This window comes from Lissotriton vulgaris, chromosome 5 (assembly GCF_964263255.1).
Source record: "Lissotriton vulgaris chromosome 5, aLisVul1.2, whole genome shotgun sequence".
NCBI lineage: Eukaryota > Metazoa > Chordata > Amphibia > Caudata > Salamandridae > Lissotriton > Lissotriton vulgaris.
The window spans coordinates 1,972,811,321-1,972,834,689 of NC_141693.1; the positions used below are offsets into that span (position 1 = coordinate 1,972,811,321).

The 23,369-nt window shown below is 44.7% G+C and overlaps 1 protein-coding gene across 6 annotated transcripts in view; it reads left to right on the forward strand.

Moving 5' to 3' along the window:
• Positions 1-23,369, forward strand: part of PBX3 (PBX homeobox 3) — a 339,539-nt gene that overhangs the window by 287,912 nt on the left and 28,258 nt on the right. For 2 of the 6 annotated variants that reach the window (XM_086924703.1, XM_086924704.1), the window contains exons 6-8: positions 11,476-11,641; positions 14,620-14,732; positions 21,490-21,579. In XM_086924703.1, the coding sequence (XP_086780829.1) occupies positions 11,476-11,641; positions 14,620-14,732; positions 21,490-21,579 (369 nt within the window). Of the gene's footprint in view, positions 1-11,475; positions 11,642-14,619; positions 14,733-21,489; positions 21,629-23,369 lie in introns of all 6 variants that reach the window. The other 4 variants (XR_015296107.1, XM_086924707.1, XM_086924705.1 and 1 more) reach the window with 3 other exon arrangements.

A 23,369-nucleotide genomic window follows, 5' to 3' on the forward strand; every position in this document is an offset into this window, starting at 1 on the left:
ACGGCATTCTGCCAGGCGAAGCAGTAGATAGCCCATAGGCCATCATGTCAGAGGGCTCAGTAACCAAAGAGTAGGAAGGGTTCCTTGAGTCTTTGATGAAACACACGTCGGTCCCTGGCCAGGGTATCAGGTCAACTGCAAAAGCCTCAATCAATCAATCAATCAATCATATCATTTGTAAAGCGCACTACTCACCCGTGAGGGTCTCAAGACGCTAGGGTGGGGAATGCTGCTACTGCTCGAAAAGCCAGGTAAACAATGCAGGCATAGCCGTGCAGCAGCGCGGGGAGCGACCTGCCTGCGAGCAGGGTCATAGGTCAATAGCACTCCAGGTACCATAAGGTCAGTCTCGAGCCCCAAAATGCTCTTAGTCAGAAACAAAGAAGCACTACCTTGGGATTTGGGCTTGGTACCCAAATCCCAAGGTCGGAAATGGGAAACACCTTATGGTTGGCTCCTCTGATGGGGAAGCAAAGGCTGCATCTTAAATCACCAAATTGCATATTGCTTTAACACCATCTGGGCCCTGAGTCTCCAAAAATCCTCACTCAATACCCTTCATCACTGGCATCGATACTTGTCTTCAAGCTCTCTTTGACATTGAAGTGGCACACCACAGAGCTGTCAATCTTAGAGGCACTCTCTGAGATCCTGGATGTGAAATAAAAGGAACTATTCATCCTCTCAGACACTGGCAAGATTCTTGCTAAAACACCTGCACCAGAAATTATCCAGATCCAGAAAAAATGCTTGCTGGCCTTTAAAGAGGAACCAAGCCTCGAGACCTTAAGACGACCTATCCCCAGAAGAGTTTGTGACTCAGTCAATTGGCCATCATCGTACTTACCCTTATCCACTACACCTCCACTAGCACCCCGCTCCTCCGCTCCATGATTCCTCAACCCACAGAACATTGATTCAAATCTTGGCAGCCCCTACTCCTCACAGGACTCTTAAGATAAGCTGTTTCATACCCAGGAGGGATATGATCTGTAGGAGGACTATGTTGTAGACCCCCAAGACAAGCCTGACTTCGAACTGTACCCTGCCAAGGCATCCCCACCCAACGACACTACCCCTCTCCATGCGGTAAAACATGGGCCGCACAGCACCATTGTGAAGATGCATGCAGTGCAGGATGGCAGGATGAGGATGACTTCCTAGCTATGACCATCTCTAAGACAGAAGACATTGTGCATTACTTTCTCATTTTTACGCGAAGGCTCAAGTCGGCCACATACAACTTAAACTTTTGTAGGCAGCAAACCAGGGTCTGTGCCAAACCGGCAACCACTGGCCAGAGACCTCTGTACCAATAGAACCAACAATCCTGTCAGGAACCCAAGTAATCCAGGACCTTCCATAGAGGGAGCTTAAGGGGTAATGGTTGAGGGAAATACAGAAGCAAGCAGTGACTCCCCAATGCTTACCACTGATCATGTTACTCATTTGGGGGAAGAATAACTCACTTCTTCCTTCAGTGGAAAACCATCACCTCATATCAGCTAATCTTCTCCATTATGCGTACTACCTCATATTCCACACCATTCCTCCAAACATCCCGCCCGTTGCAACTTCCTAAGCTCAGACCTTCAGCATCTTCTAGTGAAAGAGGTTTAAGTGCACCTCACAAAGGGCCCCTTCAAACCATCCCTTCCCACCAACGACCAACATGGGATAGGGGTGTGCTCCCTCTGCTTCCTGATCCTCAAAAATAAATTTTGCTTTGGCCTATTCTCAACCTCCCACTATTAAACAGGTTCATCCTCTCTGTACTCTGTTCTGAATGAGGGGAGAGGTAACGTATATCCAAACTAATAAAGAGTGATATTATTTCAACAGCTGATTCCTCTTTTTCAGACACACAGTTCCCTCATTGTTCCGACTGTGATGAAACGGTTGAGGATGATAGATTCCTTCATAGAGATTGTACCACAATCCAGGCTGCACATGTGCCCACTACTGGAGTGCCTCTCAAGGCAGAAGCCAGATGCAGAGAGACATTGGGAAGATCTAGTGTTGTTAATGACCAGGGCCCAGCACTTTCTGCTTTGTGGGAATATCATCAACCTGTTTCTCAGTAGGCCTTTTCTAGAACTCCTTCCACAATTTACCATCACCACTGATGTATGTCTTGGTGTAAAACTTACCTCCACAAGATACCTGTGAAAGGCACAATGACCCCACAACTGACCCCGCAGCACCAAGGGTACCACATACTCTACCTGGAGCTGCTAGCCTTTCAGCTAGCCCTCAAATAATTATTCAAGTTCATTTAGTGCAAGACACTACTAATAAAGACATACAATATTTCAGCCAATTACAACATCTAGCAGTAGGGATGCACTCCCCAACTGGCTGCATTGTCTCAGGAAACTTGGCACTGGGCAACCCAACATTGGTGCAGCATTTATCGGGATGGAGAACAACTTTACAACCAACTCAGCAGAACACATTAACAAGTCCTCAAGTGGGATCTCTACTCTCGGATCCTTCACAGGTAATTCACGGGTAATTGAAGAGGTGAGTGGCCCCACACGTAGACCATACACGGCTCCTGAAAACACAAAATGCCAAAACTTCGCCTTTAGGTAACCAATGACACAAACCCACAGTCCACGTCCATTGCACTATGGATGAACTGGTCAAGGATATTTGCTGAGGGGGGCGTGGCTTGGGCGCCGATGGCGATGGTCGCCTGAGAGCTCGGCTCCGGGACTAAGCCCGAGATTATCCTGAACATCGGAGGCTGAGGAGCGCCCCAGACCCCGCATTCGGTTGAGCGAGGTGACGACACCCTGCCGGGGACCTTGGTGGAGTTTGGACGGGGGTGGCTACGAAGAAATGCCGAAGTTTGCGGAGTTGCGGAGTGCGACCCAACATGGCGCCCGGACTCCTTTGTCCCCTTGATCGAAGCTACGGAGTTGAAGGGGTCTCGCGGGTGTCGACTGGCACCCGGCTTCACCATCCTCGGTGGTTCTAGACATTGGACATTGGCAGGATCGGACCTTCTTCAACTGGTTCACACTCGATTAGACGACCGGGCGGGTGCCCACGCACTAGAGGGCACCGGGTGCGGGTGCCCTCTGTTTCAGGCGGTGGTCTGCACCGCGACTCCGCGTCTAATTACGATTCCCTGGCCAGCCCAACTACATGGGAGGCGCGACACTCTGGCGCCACAGATCAACCGAGGGAGTTGGTGGCCCTCGCCCCGGAGCTACAGCGGGTGAACGGGCCTGCCCGGCTCGGCGACGGTTGTCTCCGCCCCCTCATCGGTGCCCTCGGACGCCGTGGCGGTGGCGTGAGCCGAAGCGGCGGAGTCTCCACAGGCTCTGGAGAAGGAGATCGCCCATACCCGACTTGAGAACGAACTCCCGGGAAGGTCGTGCCGGACACCTATACACGGCGACACCTACTCCGGGACCCTCACGGAGAGCCCCTGGCAGCATGGGGAAACCGAAAGGAGCCAAGGGATCCAGCCAGACCACCTCGGACTCTGAAGCCCAGGACAAGGAAGAGCATGGAGACCCAAAAAGACCAGGTGGCGCACCACTGCAGCAACAATTCGACCGTGTATTGGAAGCGATAGAGGCAACTCGGTCAGCCCTCCAACAGGACATTGCCCAGGTGGCGACGGGCCTGGGCCTCCTTAGGGCAGACCATGGGAAACTCTCGGACCGGGTCAAGGAGGTGGAGGGCACGGTGAAAACTTTAGAACCGGCGCAGAGAACCCTGGCTGCGACGATAAAGGATGCCTTGTCTCGAATTGAGACCCTCGAACGGAGGGCGGAGGATGCGGAAGGCCGCAACAGGAGGAATAACATTCGGGTGGTGGGCCTGCCGGAAAAAATCGAAGATGGCGATATGGTGCGATACTTGGAGACCTGGCTCCGAGACACGGTGGTCCCGGAGGGTCTGTCCTCCTTTTACACTCTAGAACGGGCCCACAGAGTCCCAGCACGGCCCCCACAGCAGGGACGGACCCCCAAGGCCGGTGGTGGCGCGATTGCTACATTTCCGGGACAGAGACCTGATCCTAAATGCCGCCAGGCATAATGGCCCGTTCCAGGTTGCAAACAGTCAGGTGAACATCTTCCCTGACTACACATACGAGACGCAGCGCAAGCGGTTCTCCTTCCTGGCGGTTAAGCGTGAACTCAGGAGTGAGGGCATCCAATATTCACTCCTATTCCCCGCAAGGCTCCGCGTCATTGTCGACGACAAAACCCAGTTCTTCGACACCCCGGAGGAGGTCTGCGACTGGCTTGAACTGTACCGGACGGGGAAAGATGGTTTTGGCGCCTCGACCCAACAGGCGGAGGAGCCGGAACAAAGGAGGCGATCTAAGAGGGTCAGGAATCGCCGCGGCCGCACGGGAGGGCCCTCGACTGCGGAGACATCATCGGAGCGAAGGGGAGTGTTGGAGGTTCTATCTGAACTATCGGGAGCAAGAGGCGAAGTCATCGAGGAGGAGGAAGAAAACCCGGGTGCTCAGGGGGCACCATCGGACTCGGAGGATTCAGTGGCAGACAGTACCCATACACCGGTGATCACACCGAAGTCGGTGGAGGACCTTTTGGACGGACAAGGGTAATGGGGTATGCTGCCTTGTTTTGGGTGGGGGCCCGGCAGGGGGGAGGCGGTTGCCGCTCTTTATTACTGACAACGAAGGAGAGAGGGTTGGGGGGCTTCTGTTCTTGCCCCGGAAGGTTTTGACACCGGGGAGGGCTCGCTATAGTCCTGGTAGCCTGGGCGACGAGGGCCCACTGCCTCCGCCCAGCCCGCACCTGGCCCATAAGGCCTTCCTACGGTGGCGACCGTAGGGCTAGTGGGGGTTTTGGGGTTTGGATGGGATCTAGATGGTGCAGTTTGGGTCCTGTTCTGGGGTGGTTGGGGGGGGGTCCTGTTGGGTTTTGGGTGGTTTGGTTCTGGTTGGGGAAAATGGCCGCCATCAGCGCTGGGAGGATTGATGCTTTTTCTTTGAGTGGACCCGAACGGGGAGACTGTGCAAGAACACTCTGGGACAATGGCTGATGTTGCTAATTTGAAATGTGTTACTTGGAACGTGAGGGGGCTCCACACTATGTCCAGGCGCCACAAGGTCCATGCTTATTTAGTGCGTAGGGGAGTGCAAATGGCGCTGCTGCAGGAAACGCATCTGAACAAGGCGGAAGGGGCGGCGCTGCAGCGTAGGTGGCGAGGGCAGGTCTTTTCCACGGCGTACTCTGCTTATGCCAGGGGGGCGCTAATATGGATTAGGGCAGGAGTCCCCTTCCAGGTCACGAGGACAGTGGTGGACCCAGAGGGGCGTTTCGTGGCCATCTCAGGCACTCTAGGAGGGAGGGACCTGAACGTTTGCTGTGTGTATGCTCCTAACGTGGACCAGACTGCCTTCCTTTCCAGGTTATCGGGCTCGTTGGCCCACTTTTTCGCCGGGCCCCTCCTGCTGGGGGGGGACTTTAACTCCGTAGTGGATGTAGACATAGACCGCTCGCATCCCCCGCTCCCTGATTCCCCGGTCCGGCGGACGGCTAAGGGTCGTCAGGATTGGCAGACCCGTTGGGGTTTGACGGACATTTGGAGGGCGCATCACCCCGCGACTAGAGATTATTCATACTTTTCGAGCCTACATGAGCTGCATGTCAGGCTGGATGGCTTTCTTGGTTCGTCCGAACTAGTTTCGGCAGCGGTCCGATCGGAGTACCTATCGCGGACCATCTCGGACCATAACCCCCTCCTGCTGGACATTCGCTGGTTCCCTGGGACGCCGGCAGTACCCACCTGGAAGATGCGCCCCGAGATCCTCGAGGACAGTGTCTTCAAGGCGGACCTAGGGGAGAGAATCACAGATTATTTTGCGTCCAACGGCGGCTCCGCGAGTACTAGGGCGTTCGAATGGGACGCTTTTAAGGTGGTGGTGCGGGGCTACTGTATCTCCAAGAAGGTGGGCATGCGGCGTGTTATCCTGGCTGATTTAGACACAGCGGACCGAGCACTCCGCGAGCTCGAAATTAGCCGCCCCGGACACCCGGAATTGCAAACACGAACGGTAGAGGCGAGGGAGAAGGTAGCGGTGGAGGTCGAGCGGCTCCGCTGTTTCGATTATAAGGCCTATACGGTCCGGTCCATTGCGGAGGGCGACAGGTCGAGCGCGTTGCTGGCGTGGCTGGCCAACCCCACGCGCCAGTCCCAAACGACGACAAATATCCGTAGGGCAGATGGGACCGAAGTGGGCACCCAACCAGAAATTCTTAGTTGTTTCCGGCATTACTACGAAAGTTTATACCGCAGTCGCTCCGCACGTGACTCAGACCGGCTTGATAACTATCTTAGCCCACTGGAACTCCGCACAGTAGGACAGGAAGTGGCGGAAACCCTGGGTGCTGATATCGACCTGGGGGAGATCCGCGGGGCCATCAAACGGATGGCGAGGAATAAGACCCCGGGCCTGGATGGCCTTCCGGTGGAGTTCTATGCAGCTTACGCTGACCTCTTGGCCCCTCGATTACTGGTGGTCTACAGGGAGGCGAAGAGGTTGGGTCGTCTCCCTGGCTCGATGTGTGAGGCGTTGGTGGTCCCGCTCCTCAAACCAGGCCGAGACTCGTCTGACCCGGGGTCCTACCGTCCCCTTTCAATGCTGACGGTGGACTACAAAATATTGAGCAGCATCTTGGCCTCGAGGCTGCTGGGTCATATGAGTTCCCTAGTGCATGAGGACCAAGCCGGCTTCATCCCGCGGCGGAATACGACCATGAACATCCGAAGGTTGTTCCGCTTGCTTGGGGAACCATTCGTGGACGCCCCGTCCCCGCCCCGGTAGTCTTATCGATGGACCTGGAGAAGGCATTTGATAGCCTAGAATGGGACTACCTATGCACGGTATTACGGAAATTCGGCCTCGGGGAGGGATTTGTCAAGTGGACTGCAGTCCTCTACACTTCCGCTTCGGCCAGGGTTAGATCGGGCCCTTTGATTTCATCGCGATATCCGGTGGAGCGTGGCACGCGGCAGGGGTGCTCCTTGTCCCCGCTTCTTTTTGCACTAGCGGTGGAACCACTGGCGATGCATCTTCGCTCGGGGGCCCACTATACGGGCTTATGGACAGCGGCGGGCCCACATTACGTCTCACTTTATGCGGACGACCTGTTGCTCTTCCTGGAGGATCCGGTCGAAGCGCTGCGGGGAGCGGAATTAGCGCTAACGGAGTTCGGAGTGGTCTCAGGCCTCCAAGTGAATTGGTCTAAGACCTGCCTCTTCCCGATGCGTAGGGGTACCCCCACTCCTGCGCTAAGCAAGGAGATCAGATGGGAGCCCGACTGCTTTAAATACCTTGGGGTATTTGTGTACCATGACCAACCCGACCTCCTGGATGGGAACATTGCCCGTTGCATACGAGCACTCCGAGGGTGCATGGACTTTTGGGCCACACTGCCGCTCTCAGTGGCGGGACGCATCGCCCTGCTCAAAATGGTGGCGCTCCCCCGGCTATTGTATTACTTCCGGACTTTGCCGATCTGGGTCCCACCAGCCACGTTTCGTCACTTGCGTTCTATGGTGGTCGGGTTCCTCTGGGGAACGGGTCGGCGGCGGGTGGCCCTCAATACCCTGATGAGGCCGAAGGACGAGGGGGGGCTCGCTGTGCCGGACTTCGAGAAGTACTACCTAGCGGCGCAGCTCCAGACCTACACCCAGGAGATAGCCAGGGAATTCAGAGGCCCGGAAGACGGTAGAGGGACGGGTATGGCCAGGCACGTCCTCTCCTTTATTGCGCTGCGACAGCGCTTGGTCCTACGGGACCTGTCACTGGAGGAGCGGACTGTCCGACTCTGTTGGAATCGGGCTCATAACAGAGGCCGCCTACGGACGCCATATGCGCCTGAAATACCGTTGGGGATGCTGACGGCCCTCCCCCACGGAGGGGATTGGTCACGACTGGCGGACTGGGAGGATTCCGGTTTACAGCTCGTCGGGGACCTGTACGAGGACGGAGCGCTCCTGTCCTTTCAGGATCTCATTGACCGCTTCGGGATCCCCCGGGGCGACTTTCTGCTGCATTCGGCCATTGTGCGAGCGATCCAGGCGCACTGGCAAAGCGGGCTGGAGGAACCTCAACTGTCTCAGGTGTGCCAGTACGTAATGATGTCGGCGGGCACGGTAAAGGCGGTCACTTGCCTCTACGGCAGGCTGATTACCGAGGGGTTGGTTCCTCTTACCACACTAAAGTCCCGCTGGGAAGAGGACATTGGTAGGGAGATCCCGGAGACGACTTGGTCCCAGTTGGTGAGGCGTGCCTGGAAGGGTACACGTAGCGCCCGTTTCCAACTGGTCCATTATTATGTTCTCCATAGAGCGTACCTGACCCCGGTAAAGATCAGGCGTTATTTTGCCACGGCTTCAGCGGAATGCCCTAGGTGCCCGGCTCAGGAGGCGGACCTCTTACACATGCTATGGGCCTGTCCAGGACTGACGTCCTACTGGCAGGAGGTAGCGACAACTTTGGAAGAGGTGACGGGGAGGCACTTATCATTTGATGTGGCGGTAGGGCTCTTGCACTGGTTCCCCCATACCCCCCGGAATAAAATCTCCAGTAAATTTATCGACCTAGGGCTCCTACTTGCTAAGCGAGAGGTGACCAGGAACTGGAAGGCACGAGCTGGTCCTACAGGCAGCAGATGGCACAGTGAGCTTTTGAAATGGCCGGCGGGTGAGAGCGCGCTAAGATACCAGTTGGCTTGGAGGCAGGGTAATGAGAAGGCGCAGGAGGCCGCGTTAGAATGGGAAACGCTGGTGCAGGCCCTCAGGGATTATTGTACCTCCAGCGATTCCGAAAGTGAAGGAGCAACTCGCCCTGAGTCCCGTTAAACATTAGCATTGACAGCACTATCACCTTCCCCGTGGGTCAAGCAGTGGATCCTATGTTGATGAGCTCCCTGGCGCTGATGGTGGGGGGGAGGGGGAGGGGGGGTTTCACGGTTACTGGAATTTTGAGGGGGGGGTTTATTTTAGGGGTTTTGGGTTTGTTTAGAAAAGCAGACGACGGACAGTGTGTTATCCGGACCAGCTCCAGCTTCCTACTGACTCCTGCTGCATTTTCTGCCCAACCCCAGGGATATGGGCTGATCGGCTGTACGCAAAGGTTATGGAAGGGGGTCGGTGGGCTATAAGATGTATAAGTTGTTTATAGTACGATGCTGGTCGCTACTGTATTGTTTTACTGATTCCTGCAATAAAAATATATTTAAAAAAAAAAAAAAAAGGATATTTGCTGATGCTTTTCTGCTTCTCTCACTCATCTTTTACCTAGTCCCTTATCCCAGCGGCACCAATCTGAGCAATACAGTCCTGGACATCAACACTCCTAGAGATGACAGTCAATCCCTACAGGAAGCTTACAATCAGGTGCAATCTTCTCACTCAGCATCATTGCCAGATCTGGCACCTGAGTTCTTAGATTTGGGCTATCTTGAACTTCCAGAGGAATGCATGCTTATCCTTAGACAGGCACACACACCTACCCCTCATGCCTATTACACAGCCTAGTGGAAAAGATGTATGCACTACTATCTCTCAAAATATTGAGACCCCCTATAGGGTTTAATTGCAGAAGCTTGTCTGCTACCTTCTGCACCTGCATAAGGCAGACCTTGCCTACACCTCCAAACACTTGCACTTAACTGCAGTTGTAGCGTATGGGCAAAATAGACATCACTCATCTCTTTTTAAGGACCCAGTCATCAAGCCGTTCATGGAGTGTCTTAATGCAGAAGTACCCCTGAAGACACCCTCCTGCATCTGCATGGGTCTTCAGTGTGGTCCTCACATGACTCGTGGGTGCTCATGTTGAGCCCCTATACTAATATGACCTAATGTTTGTGTCATGGAAGGCGTCCATCCTAGTCGCAATCACCTCCCTAAGATGCATTAATGAGGTCCAAGTCCTCACAGTTCAAGAACCATTCATTCAGGTTCCCAAGGATAGGTTAGTTCATCATACCATCCCCAAATGTCTGCCTAAAGTTGTTTCAACTTCTCAGAAGAACCATACCTTTGAGATGCCCGTTTGTCTTTCAACCAGAGTCCATAGTTGAAAGGGCCTTTCATAATCTGGATGCAAAGAGGGCACACTTATCATACTGACAGAACTAAGCCCTTGGGGAGTCCAATCAGATTTCTGTAGCCTTCCCTAACATGGGGGCATGCCATCTCTAAAGCAGACATTGCAACTAGATCGCTAAGTGCATAAAGACCTGCCATTCTAAGGCCAATCGCACACTCTATACAAAAGAAGAGGGCCACCCTAACCTTTTATAGCAATATCCCTTTAACCAATATCTGTAAGGCTGCTACTTGGGCAATGCTTTACAGCTTCACAAAGGATTATCATGTAGACGTGCTAGCAAGTCAACAGGCGTTAGTTGGCTAAGATGTACCAATAATACTACATTATCTGCTCTCTAGTCGCCGCTATGGAGAGGGACTGCTAACTAGTCTATGTAGAGCATATGAATCGTCAGCCACACATGACACAAACTGAAAATGTTACCCTGGAACCATCTGTTCCTAGCATATAGAGCTGTAGATTCACATGTACCTCTGCCTTTCCTGAGAAGCCACATAAGTTCACAGCTGTTTTTTAATATGGTCTTTATTTACTTTAGTTTGCCGAGCACAGCTTTCAGAGCATGGGCTGGACCCAAGTATAAGGGATTTTGCTTACTTTTTAAATTGCACTTAATCTGCCCATGCATAATTTGTTTTTGTTTTTTAATGAAAAGGCCTTTGACCTGAAGGCACAGTGGTGAGTGTAATTTTTGCAAATTACTTTCATAGAGTCGATTATTAAAATGGAATTACAAGCAATACTGTCTCCAGAAGCTTGTCATTTGACTTGCTTTTTGTTCTGATCACACTTTCACCCAAGCGAATGGGTTAATCTTTAGAGTTTTGGGGAGATCTTGGTGAGGTGTAGTATCTTCAAAGGGTCACAATAGAGCTGTAATTCATCCATTCTTGATTGCTATTACGCCTTTCTTTGTTATCTGACCAAACCTCAATGTTATTGTACAGTTGCCAAGGTTGTTCCAGCCCAACCACAAAAAACAATTGCATTCTTTCTCAATTTTTTTCCTGCCTTGTACTTAACAAACATCACCTTTGTGCCTTGAACTCCCCTGGCCCTGTAGTATTTATTGGCTTGCCAACATATTCATTATTAACAGTAGGTTTGCTATTTGAATTCCGCTGGTCAATTGCAGGTTGCAAAATGTTACATATTTGTAATCCCTTGTTTTACAAACTTTGTCAGAATACCAGCATTACCGAGCTGTTCTAACACCCTTTTTAAAACTCTGCTCTTCCTTCATTCATATGTACGAAATGAAGTAGCCAGTGAATATTATTTTGAATTGTGTGAATGTTATACTGAACGCAGCTATACCTGAAAATATTGCCATTTTTTCTTATGTTTACCTGCAGGTATCCAATTGGTTTGGGAATAAGCGAATCCGGTACAAAAAGAACATAGGAAAATTTCAGGAAGAAGCCAACCTTTATGCTGCAAAAACAGCTGTAACTGCAGCTCATGCGGTAGCAGCAGCAGTCCAGAATAACCAGACAAACTCTCCAACGACACCAAATTCTGGTATGTATGTTCATTGATTTTCAAACAATTCTAATTTTCACAATGTTTATGATTAAGCACATTGAGAAATCATTGTGCTGTCTAACTTAGCAACAATAAATATTTTAGGCCTGGTTTAGATCTCGTTGGACGTGGTGCTCCGTCACAACTGTGACAGATAATCCTTCCGTCGAAATTTAAATCCTGTGGAATATAATGGGATTTATATTTCGGTGGACGGGATATCAGTCACCTTTGTGATGGAGTAACCTGTCGGCCGAGAACTAAATCAGGCCCAAAGTCTTTAGTGGTGGGTGTGATATTAGGCCGGTATGTTGGCCAAAACTTGAACAAAGTGGCATGGTTTTGATATTCTCTGTTGTTACTTCTTTAATTTAAAACAATAAATAACTAGCATTAAAATCAGGATACCACCTTCTACTTGATGGCGTCAACAAAATAGGACTAGCTACAATTAAAAATCTACTTCCACAGCATATGTGTACAGAGTCTGAATTGTGATCTTTATCATAGATTCTATTATGAGAAATACTATATGTGAATAGAATCATATTACTCTTTTTAATAGCATGATGTCAAAGAACAACAGAGCGGGGAAGAGCTCTGTTCTACTAACTGAAAATAAACTATATTCTATCATCAGAATATCCGTAAACAAGAGTGTTTGATTTGAGAATTTTCCTAATGAAAATTACATGAAGTTTTGTGTTAGATTTCTTATTCCCTTTAGAGATGTACAGAATTCAAACTTTTTCTCTGTACTTTGACAGCCTTTCAGTGCAGATGCATTTTGTAGGACGAATGGTATATTCATGAGTATTCATACTCTTTTTAAAGGTAATGTAGAATACATGCATAATGATCTTTTTAACAAGCCATTCATTGTCAATTTTGAATGATAGTGAGTATTGGTAAGTACCACCTCTTGGTATAGTGTAGTGCAACCCACTAGATCATCTATTATTTAATTTAGTCATGGTAAACACCAATGTATTAACAACGGTCCTTGAGAGTCATAGTGTAAACTGAGGAACTGGTGAAAAATTTGATCAGTAATCTTTTGGCATAGAATAATATCAGCTACGTTCAAGTCTTAGCTTTTCCCCTCATTTTTCCCCACCATTGCACCAGAGAAAATTAGTGAGATTTTGCAATCTGATTTGAAATAAAGTGTAGAAATTTCACATTTCCTTGATAGTTAATCTGTTTAATTTAGCTCAGATAGTCTTTTACAATATGTTCCCTAAACCACAGTGGAAATCGAAAAGCCACGTTCTGATATGCCCATGCCTCTTTAGAGGCGCAATCATTCAGTTTTCTCAAGAGAGAGAGCAAAATTCGGAGGCAGATGCCCTACATGCCTGTAAGATCCTGTCTGCCCATTGTTGGTTATAGTTAACAGCGACTGATGCAGGTGGGAGTCCGCATTCATAATAATTATGATTTGCATAGTGGGGCAATAGCTGCTTCGTGGAGATAACTTCACAAAACATTGGATTGGCTTATGTATTGAGAGGGAAAACGTTTTTCTTTATGTTTTTAAAGAGGAGAAAAAAGATAAAATGTAACAGTTAAATGTAAAAATCTGCCTAATTTCCTGCCTCAAAAAGTTCATTTTATTTAAGGTTTAAAAGTGCAGGCTTCGGGCAAAGATAATAAGCATACATTGTTTTATTCATAACCACCACAAATTGTCAAAAAGTTGTAATGTGTTAACAAATATAACGTTTGACTGGAATAAGTAAGTAATAGCTGACTTCTTAAATAATTTCATGTAGATTTTTTGGTAGCAAATGAAAAATTCCAAAATTATAATGCCGCACTGGTTTCACTTTTATTAGCAAAACTATTTTTAAGGGTAATTCATTCTTATCACCAGAAGAGCTTTAGTTAGGAAGTACATCCTAAACGAAAACCTAGACCACCAGCCACGGCCCATGGAGGGAGTTTCGGTGGGGCGGAGAGGTGGGGCGGGGGGTGCTAAAAACTGGAGTATGGATAAAAGAAGGTAAGTAAACAATGTAATAAATAAATAAAATTAATTTTGTAGCGCACCCTGCATCGCATTTTGCGATGCAGGGCGCACTACGAAATTCGTTTTATCAATTAAATTGTTTACTTACCTTCAATTATCCATACTCCAGTTTTTAGCACCCCCCCTACCCCCACCCTGTCCCTCCCCCGCCCCGCCTCTCCGCCCCACCGAAACTCCCTCCACGGGCCGTAGCTGTAGACCACATTTAACACTTTTGAGGAGTCATCTGTCAAGTATGATCTTTAAGTACCATGAAGTTAGTATTGTTGCATCTTATAAGACATTTCTCTCTCATTCTTCTATATTATGTGGACTATTTAAAGGAACAAAATAATAAAAATATTAATGAGCTCATAAATATAATTTCAATTTACATTCTCATGAGAGGTGTTATAATCTAGATATGGTGTTATCTATCTATCTATCCATCTATCTATCTATGTTTGTGTTCACACAGCACACACTTGTATATATATATATATATATATATATATATATATATATATATATATATGGAAATATAGGTAGATAGGTATATAGAGAGATAGATAGATAGATAGATAGATAGATAGATAGACACATAGACAGATAGACAGATAGACAGATAGACAGATAGATAGATAGATAGACAGATAGACAGATAGATAGATAGATCCTATTAGGCAAGTAATTTCGGTTAGTGTCACAACACTCATGACAGCAAGGCTGCATCCTGAGAGATGAAGTCTTAAATTCAAACTGTATTAGGAACACAGAACAAGTCTGAATTTCTAATCTGTTTGTGGGTGCATGTGGAGCGGGAGTTTCTCAGTAGCGATATCTAACTACCTTGCTTATCACCTTTGATCTTTAAGAGATATATTCTCATTTTTCATTCTTCTTTCATTACTTTGCTTTAACAACCTTGGGGTTATATTCAGATCCTCAACTCTTTCCTTTCCAGGTTCTTCTGGTTCTTTTAACCTTCCAAATTCTGGGGATATGTTCATGAACATGCAGAGTCTGAATGGGGATACTTACCAGGGGTCCCAAGTCGGAGCCAATGTGCAATCACAGGTAGGAGAAATGCCCCAAACCAGGGCCTTTCTACTAGGGTAGGGATTGGGCAAAAAGAACACCTTGTTCTGATTCTATTCAGACATTCTGTACTTAAGTGCAGAATTGATGATGTATATTTTATATTTCTAAATGTTATCTATTGTAACTTAGATTCCATCACAAATAGTATTAACTGTGATTTTTCTATGATTGAGTTTAAACTTTGTGAGTGCATTCGGCTCTGACTTGAGCTCATGGATGGGATTTGGGCACACCTCACTTTAATTTCTCTATGTATGTTTTAATTTATGAGTGTTTTTAGTCTTTTCGATAGTTTCTTTTCTATTTTTCCATTACTTCAACTGTCAAGATATTGCTGCTATTTATTTCTGTCTTTTACTCGTCATGGAATGCATTTTAAGATTTGCTTAGATGCATCCCTGTTAATCAGTGTTTAGTTTAACTGTGCTTTAATTGCTTTCAAAATACATTTATAAAGTGGAGTTGACATTGCGTACATTTATGCACATAGACATATGGATTTTACATAATTTACAACAATCAATCGCTGTGTGACTCATCGTCTTTGGTAGACTTTGCAGGCTTTTGATACAGGAATATTACAACTCATTATGATGTGCTTCCTTTTCTTTGTATCATCCTATTGTTGTATTTCTATAATGCCATTAGCCTCTCCATTGTTTTATCCTGTCTGTTTTACCATTGTCTGAACATTTGTGTTTACATTTTTATGAGCTCTTGTATAGGTATCCATATTAAACCTGCTTGTGCAATGTGTTTCTTGTCCCTTTGTGATATCAAGACCCTTGCTGTGTCATCAAGCATTGGAAATTAAAAATTAGTTGTTTACTGCAAAGTAAGAAATTGTGTAAATAATTGCAGTTAGCCCAATAAACCATTCCTGATAATACATATTACATCTGTCATTACGAGTGGCCCTTAGATTCTGATGTGGCCAGTATAACACAAGTTACCAGCGCCATCATAACTATTTACTTGTAACTTTCACACATATATTTTGACTCCAGAAAACAGCCAAAATCTCTGGGGGAACGTCATGGGACAATCAGGAATTACATGGGTACTTGTACCCAGAACTACTGTTTACCCTCTAATTCCTTAGTTCTTGGCGGACTTTCAGGTCTAACTCATAATGGGCCAGATTTTTCCCACCGTAGGAGTTACCAGTACTCCTGGTATATGAAAACTCCAGAGATGGGGAAAATCTGGTTCATTGTTTGGGCCACTTGTAATGAGAACCTCTGTGTAAATAGAAGTTGCAACACATCTAAATCCAAACACTTTCAGTCTACTTACTCGGTTGGCTGCATGTGTGTTACACCATGTGTATGTGATTTCATTATATATATCCATGTCCGGTCACAAGTTGGGCTCTTCTTCCTATGTTATGATGGTGATGAAGTGATCTGAGCCCTACCACTCTGTGCTTAATTTAACCCCTTCCATGCTCGTGACGGAACCATTCCGTCATGAGTCACGGTTGGGCTCTGCTGATGACGGAATGGTTCCATCACGACCACGCCCGCAATTGGAATGTCCAGCACAGGGCTGGAATTCCTGCCGCACGCAAGCGGTTACGTTTTCTTGTGTCTGAAGAGCAAATAACCTCACTGCACTCTTTGGGATCGTTCTATGAGCATCTATCCAAGTTTTCATTAGAAATGGCAATAGTTATAGATATTGACAGTGAATGCAGATCCTTTGTCAATTATTCAAGTATAAACTATTTATTTCAATTTGAAAGTTCTTAAAATGGTTGAACAACAGTATATGTGCCCAATTACAGGTTGATAATGCACCTACCCAATAGCCCATGGGATCTGAGCATTGCAAACATAATAGGGGAACAGAGTTTCATTCAGTTGAAACCCCTAAGGAATCACTGTTTCACCAATTCTGATTACAACGTAGGCAGAGAGGTATCCTCAGATGGGACTTTGCGCCACCCAAACATAACTGACCTGGTGTTTCCGTACCCGATATAACCAACTGCGGAACAGTGGGTCCGTTTTTACTAGTTAGAAATGCTGGTTGGTAAAATCGAATTCGGGTCCAGGCAGGGCCTGCAGGGACACGTCTCCTATAAAGGCTCCACTCCTTATACCAGTAGCCTCACCTGCTACGCACCTGATTCTTGTCCACGCTCTGCAACTGTCTCCCCTCCATATACCACCTGCTCAAAGCAGGCAGAAAAGGGAGTGGTAAAGTGCATGTTATGCAGCTCAGAATGGGAATCCCCATGTGTATTTCACCAGTCAAAATGAGATCTGCCTATTAGTCCCCATTCTTGACACTGTTATTCTGGCACCCATGCACCGTGCAACTTGTCACCAGGCCCTCTGGAAGGAAGTATCATCACTTAGCATGTTTTAAAACTATGAGTTACCCTTCGTGAATGGAAAAACACACTGATGTTTGCGTATTGTTAGCTTATGATTGCCATGCTTGACCTGGAAATAACTTCAACATCCAGACCATTGATGTCTGAGAGGTGACAGATCAGGAAAAAAAAGAGAATCATAGCCCAGTCTAGTACATGACAAACCTGGCAGATGAACCCGATCTATTCCTCTTTGGAAGAATGACAGTCTACCAATGCCATAAGTTCTGGTAGTTTATCCTTTTTTGCTTACTTTTCTTCTTTTCATACACCACCAAAGCTAATGCTTTGCAAGCTGGATGTAGCATGGAAACTTCTTAGCCACTAAAACAAGCAGGAGCAGGTCCAGCTGTAGAAACATGTCTACCTATCAACAAGGATATTGATTTAGATTGAAGTCAAAGAGATATCATAAATTGGAAGGCAATGAAGTGGATATTCTCCAGTCCCAAGAATGTGCAAATGCCCTCTTAGTAAGGGTAATATTTGCTCTTTATAAAGCAACAAATAATATATGAATGATCACATAGTAATTTTATCCACCACCAGAGCCACAAAGAACGGGTAAGGCTCAGATCATCAGACCAGGACTCATAGTATATGAGTGAAATTCCGATCCATTCTTGTTATTTTTATGTGGTTGCAATTGTGCTACCACTGTTGGGTCCAGTACCTCAAAGTGCCACATCCTACTCACTATCTTGATTTCTACTATATGGACAATGTAGCTTTTAACCCGTTGCTAGCGCTGAAAATTTTCCACGCTAGTGCGGAACGTTCTATTGTGCGAATGAGATTGGAACGTTCAGCGGACGTGCGCAGCACTAGCGAGGTAGTGCACGCGACGACCGCTGAACGTTCCCCGCACTTAAGGGGTTAAATGTAATTTCCCACTACTTTGACTCCACTACATTGACCCTACATCTACATCAACAGCACTGAGATTATGTGACAAGGTTGGAAAAATAATGTGCAGAGTTGACTACATTGTATAACAAGACAATACAAGTTATATGGCATAATGCAGCACATTCTGAGACAATATTACTGCATTACGTTGTTCTTGTTACATGCTAACACAGTCTGGTCAACCTCAGTAGTAAGAATTTACATTCAAACACTTCCCCTGTACAGCAACATGTCACTGTGTTTTTAGGTAATGTTTGATTTGTTTGAGCTACAAACAATGTATTGTTTCTTAAAATCTACAAATTATGCATCAGATGATGAATTGTATGGGAAAAGTGGCAAATACGTAACCAAGCAAAAAACACCACAGCTACAAAAGTGCATAATTATATTGGTTCTGATCTACATCGACCATGTTAAAGTAAAATTAGTTTAAAAAAATATTGTATTTGATTCTCCTAATCATAGGCGTAACTGAAGACCTACATCAACTCAAACTGAATTTAATTTAATTACTAACTCAAATATTTACTTACTTTAAATTATATTAAAAATTAAACATAACCTCTTATTTTAACTGTATTTAAATTAAATATTTTATTATAGCATTAGCATTAAAAACATTTTCTTTATTAAATTATTAACTTTAAGGTAAAACTAGTGTTTTCCCTTATCTTAAGTAATTTAAATAAAATAAAATTATTAGTTACAAACCTTATAAAAATATTGTGAACTCTAACCATTATTTAATGTAAATCAAGTTGCATTCACTTAAATAATGAACCATCATTTTGTGTCAAATTCCCTCAATGCTAGTCCCAAAATTATCTTAAATTAAATCAAAATACATACAAAATTATTTTAAGAGTAATGCCACATTATCCTTTAAATAATTTAAATTGAATTAAATTAGATACGTAACCTTACTTACCATACTAGCACACCAAACTCTAATAAACAATATTAAAATCAAACTTTAACCTAAATCTAAGTATAATTCCAACCCTAGCAAATTAAATATTTAACTACAACCGTTTTTACCTTTTCATAATTTAAATTAAATAAACAGGTCTACCTCTTAATTTAAATCTTAAATTGAATTACATTTCTATTACCCATCTACATAAATGTAATTATGTTAAAAATATATGCTATTGAACTAATCTTATTCAATCTACTGGCTCTTGTAGTGAATTCACAGTTGCGATGATGCACCTCTTTGATTCCCCAACACAAGAAAAGGGTGAGATATGCTCTTGTGGGGAAAGTTTTTGGATAGTGTGGATATCCCTCTGTGAAGCAGGTTCCACAGCCCTAATTGGTTGCTATAACAATACCGTATGGGACTCAGTGCCTTAGAACCCCAGTAGGAAATTGAAAGAATATTTGACATGAATATAATGACCTCAGCTAAGTCCAACAGTGCTACCAACATATAAGCTGGTCTATGAGCCACTGGATATTACTTCTGTGTCATTCTGTGATTCTCCTCATAGTTATGTATCACTTTTGTTGTGATGAATGTCCAGCTAAAGAGAACAAGTCTTTTTCTATGGGGTCTCATGCAGATGAAGAGCTCCAAAAAATTGGGAATGGATGTTGAAACTTTGTAACTGTTGGATGTGACAAGACAAGAGACTTCTGCAGAAAAAATCCTAATCAATCTTTTTTGGAGAGGTGTTTTCTTTTTTTTCTTTTTTATAAATCACTTGAGTCAAACACTCTTCTGGCACAGGCAACAACACCAGCCACTTGAACAGCAACAACAAAAATCCACCTTTTTTGGAGTAAATTATCAACCTTTGACCAAGCGAGGGAAACCTCTAGTAACTACAAGGCAAAGGCACCCTTACTCTGCATTCAGTGTACATACTTTCAGAAAGTGTCAACATAACAAAGCAGCTTTCCGCAATGCAGAGTACACCAAAAGACATGTTAGTGCTATCTATTGTACAGAACAGTCACAAACTCAGGTTTCTGAGTACTCTTTGCAACATCACAATCCAGGTAACAATACATTTTCTCCTGCACCTCTAGATGCAGCTGAGTCATCTTCTGGGCAAGGAAGATGCAGCCAAGAAAGTTCAAGAAAACCAGAAAGGCTTTTACTTCTTTTATTTCTGCTTGATGTGGGGATGCCTAAAAAGGAATTCAAACACAAAGAGAACCTCAGAGGCACAAAAAATTGATCAAGTGGGAAAAGCTAAGCATGTTAGTGCCACATCAAATTTACCCCCAAATTACAGTACTATTTTCAATGTGTACCCTGTATTTACAGGACACGTATATCTACATTTTGATTTTCATTGTCAGAAGTGCATAAAAGGTCTGATATTGCAAATATGCCATCCATATTAACAGTGCAAAAATTGCCAATCGGTTTGAAGATCCTTCACACACACCCTTTCCAAACACACATTAGTGGTGTTAGCGTTTCTGTGATGTCAAAGAATACTCACCTGCTTATAGATATATCATTATTTGATTAAAGCTCATTCTACTAGTTGGGTTTTGCTAGGTTTGCAAAGAATGTCAGAGGTCTTTCACAATCTGGCCTCCAGATAAACTATAAGCAGACCAATATCATTCCACTTGGTGGCATTAAGGTCTCAAAACTGTAGCCGTCTGAGGGCATAAATCATGTGTTCACTCATTCTGCCTGTCCTCTCCCCAGAAGACACACAACTTAATATGTCTTCTCAGCACTACTTGTTTGCATAAATCGTTCACTCATTCGACCTATCCTTTTGAGTTACTCTCCGCCAGATTTGAGAGATGGACTCCTTATGGTATTCTCCTATTTATGAATAGCAAAGATAATTCCGTGGTGGGAAAGTGATAGCTAACTGACTCTTAGTTCTAGTTTCTGAAGTTTCTCTAGTTTCTTTGATGAAGAGCTTCTGAAATCCGGAACGCAACAGTGGCAGAATAATAAAGGCTATAGACCCCCTTTCTTGGAAGAATCAAATTAGGAATAGTCACCAACTCTGTCAAACAGAGTTTGAGTTTAATTGAAGTAGGCGTTACGAAAATAAAAATAAAAACATGATTCTTTCTTCTGCTAGCAATATTTTCGCCATAAAATAATTTTTTTTAAAAGAACTTTTGAAATATGGTCCTGATTTTTCCCAGACCTAGGCAGAAACATTCTATTGTTTATGAATTCAAAGAAAGGACTATGATGTGGAAAAAGGTTTACCAGCAGCATGGAGCCTTTCCTTTTGCCAAGGTACTAAATGCTAAAATGAAGAATTCAGAATTGAAAAATGTTACTGTACATGCTTTTCATGGCATCTTTCTTTTCAGCCTTCAGTGATTAATACATGTTGGTTTAATGGAAAAATACCAGGCCCATGACATAAAATAGTGATTGACGTGTTCTCTGCTGCAAATAATGCTGATGTAATAGTTGTGTAACTATGTGTTTTGTCTCTTCTTGGACAGGTGGATACCCTGCGTCATGTTATCAATCAGACGGGCGGATACAATGATGGGTTGGGAGGAAATTCACTGTACAGTCCACATAATTTAAATGTGAGTACCATTGGAAACAATGTTTTGAAGAGCATAAACACTGTGTCAGGTAAATAAAAGCTATACTAACAAATACAATATATTTTCATTAAGTGCATTGTCTTTTATGCATCGTATTAGAAATGTCTGACAGTTATCAGTACTGCATGGTAAACTGAATTCATTTGCTGAAAGTACTGACAAAATGTGCATGTCTGTATGCATAGAAGGTGATAGGAAAACAACACATCAATTTTAAACTTACTTATGTTCTAGCACTCTTCAAATCGTTTTGATTTTTCTCAGTTTTCCACTTTTTCAAGGAAGGGCTCCTAATATTTCTTTGTCACAAGCCTCTGTCTTTTTCTCAAATGGATAAAGCATTACAAGAGCCAGGGTACTGCTTGGCCAGCTTGGGTACTTTTGTATATATATCTAATTTACATACTGCTGTGCTTGCATTAAATCCTGTTGAGAAGGGGTTTTCTGGTTATTTGAGCAATAAAAGACAGTAGGACAGAAAACCTGAGTGTCGTTGCAAGTTCTCCATGAAGTCCAGGTTCTTTTAGAGCTTTTATGCACAGCTTTTAGGTTCTTTTCAGAATTTGTTCTCTTCTGCTAGGCCTACCCTAACATCTTAAATATTTGGGTCGGTCTTTCCTCAGATTAAACAATGCCAAAGCAGAAATTCACAAAACAGAACAAGTGGGTTCTACAAACAGACGGATCAAGTCTGCTGAAATTGAGATTTAGAATATGGTGTCTCCTTAAGAGCAACTAAAGGTTGGGTTCCCAGTTTTATATTCCATAGGACTGATTGACATTGCCGAACTGCCTGTCAGGTGCAACGTCATACATGCTTGTACAAGCATCTTTGAGGCTTTCAAGTACTGAACATGTCTTCTAAATTAACACTTTTGTGTTAGAAAAACCGACAAATGAGGCCTTGTTTATGTACAAAGTCATGAGAATAAGTGAGTAAGCCATTCTTTAGTTTATCCTACTGCGCAATGATTCTTTGAAAAAGTACAGATTGCCGTCCATCACTTAAGAGAAGGTGACTGACCTAATTGTACTACTTCTAGAGACAATTGCTAAATGAGGTTCAAAGGTACTTTAAGGGTGCTTAAAGAACCACTTAGCAGAGACTGTGGGATTTTGGGGTAATCAAGAGCAGGCTACACCTATTAAACACAATATCATGATGTGTGCATAATAATATATGCCGTTATTTGAGCAAACTCACAAGTTTCCTCTTCAGACATTGAGGTTGAAGCAATTATTCATTCTGCTTATGGGAGGGCTCCATGAGACAACTAAAGTAGTGTTTTTAATAACCCATCACTTTGACTAGCTACCATAAAATAAATAATGTATTTTATAGACAAGTGTATTACTCAAATAGTTGGTACCTTGTCTTGACAAAGTATGTCTTAAAACAACATCTATCAGCAAAAAAGGACTTTCCAGCTTTTTTTTTCACTTTGGGCAAAAACAGCAGGAGTAAGATCTATATCAAACATATTTTTAATTTATTCAAAACCAGCCGCAACCACTTCAATTGTCATTATTGTATAATTGCGAACTAGTAAGGATCGATTTGCAACATTCTTGGGAAGTCAGTAACTGCTGAGGTTAGGTCAATTCAATGCATGGCTACCTAAGTGCAGTCTCTCATTTGGAAAACACATTTTCTTCTCAGTGAGACTGCTTGTGGTGCAGGCTCCTCGGGCATTAAGATCATGCCTAATATCTCTAATTTGAACGCCATCAAAAAGCAAAATAAGCTCTACTAAGTGGCATTTGCATGC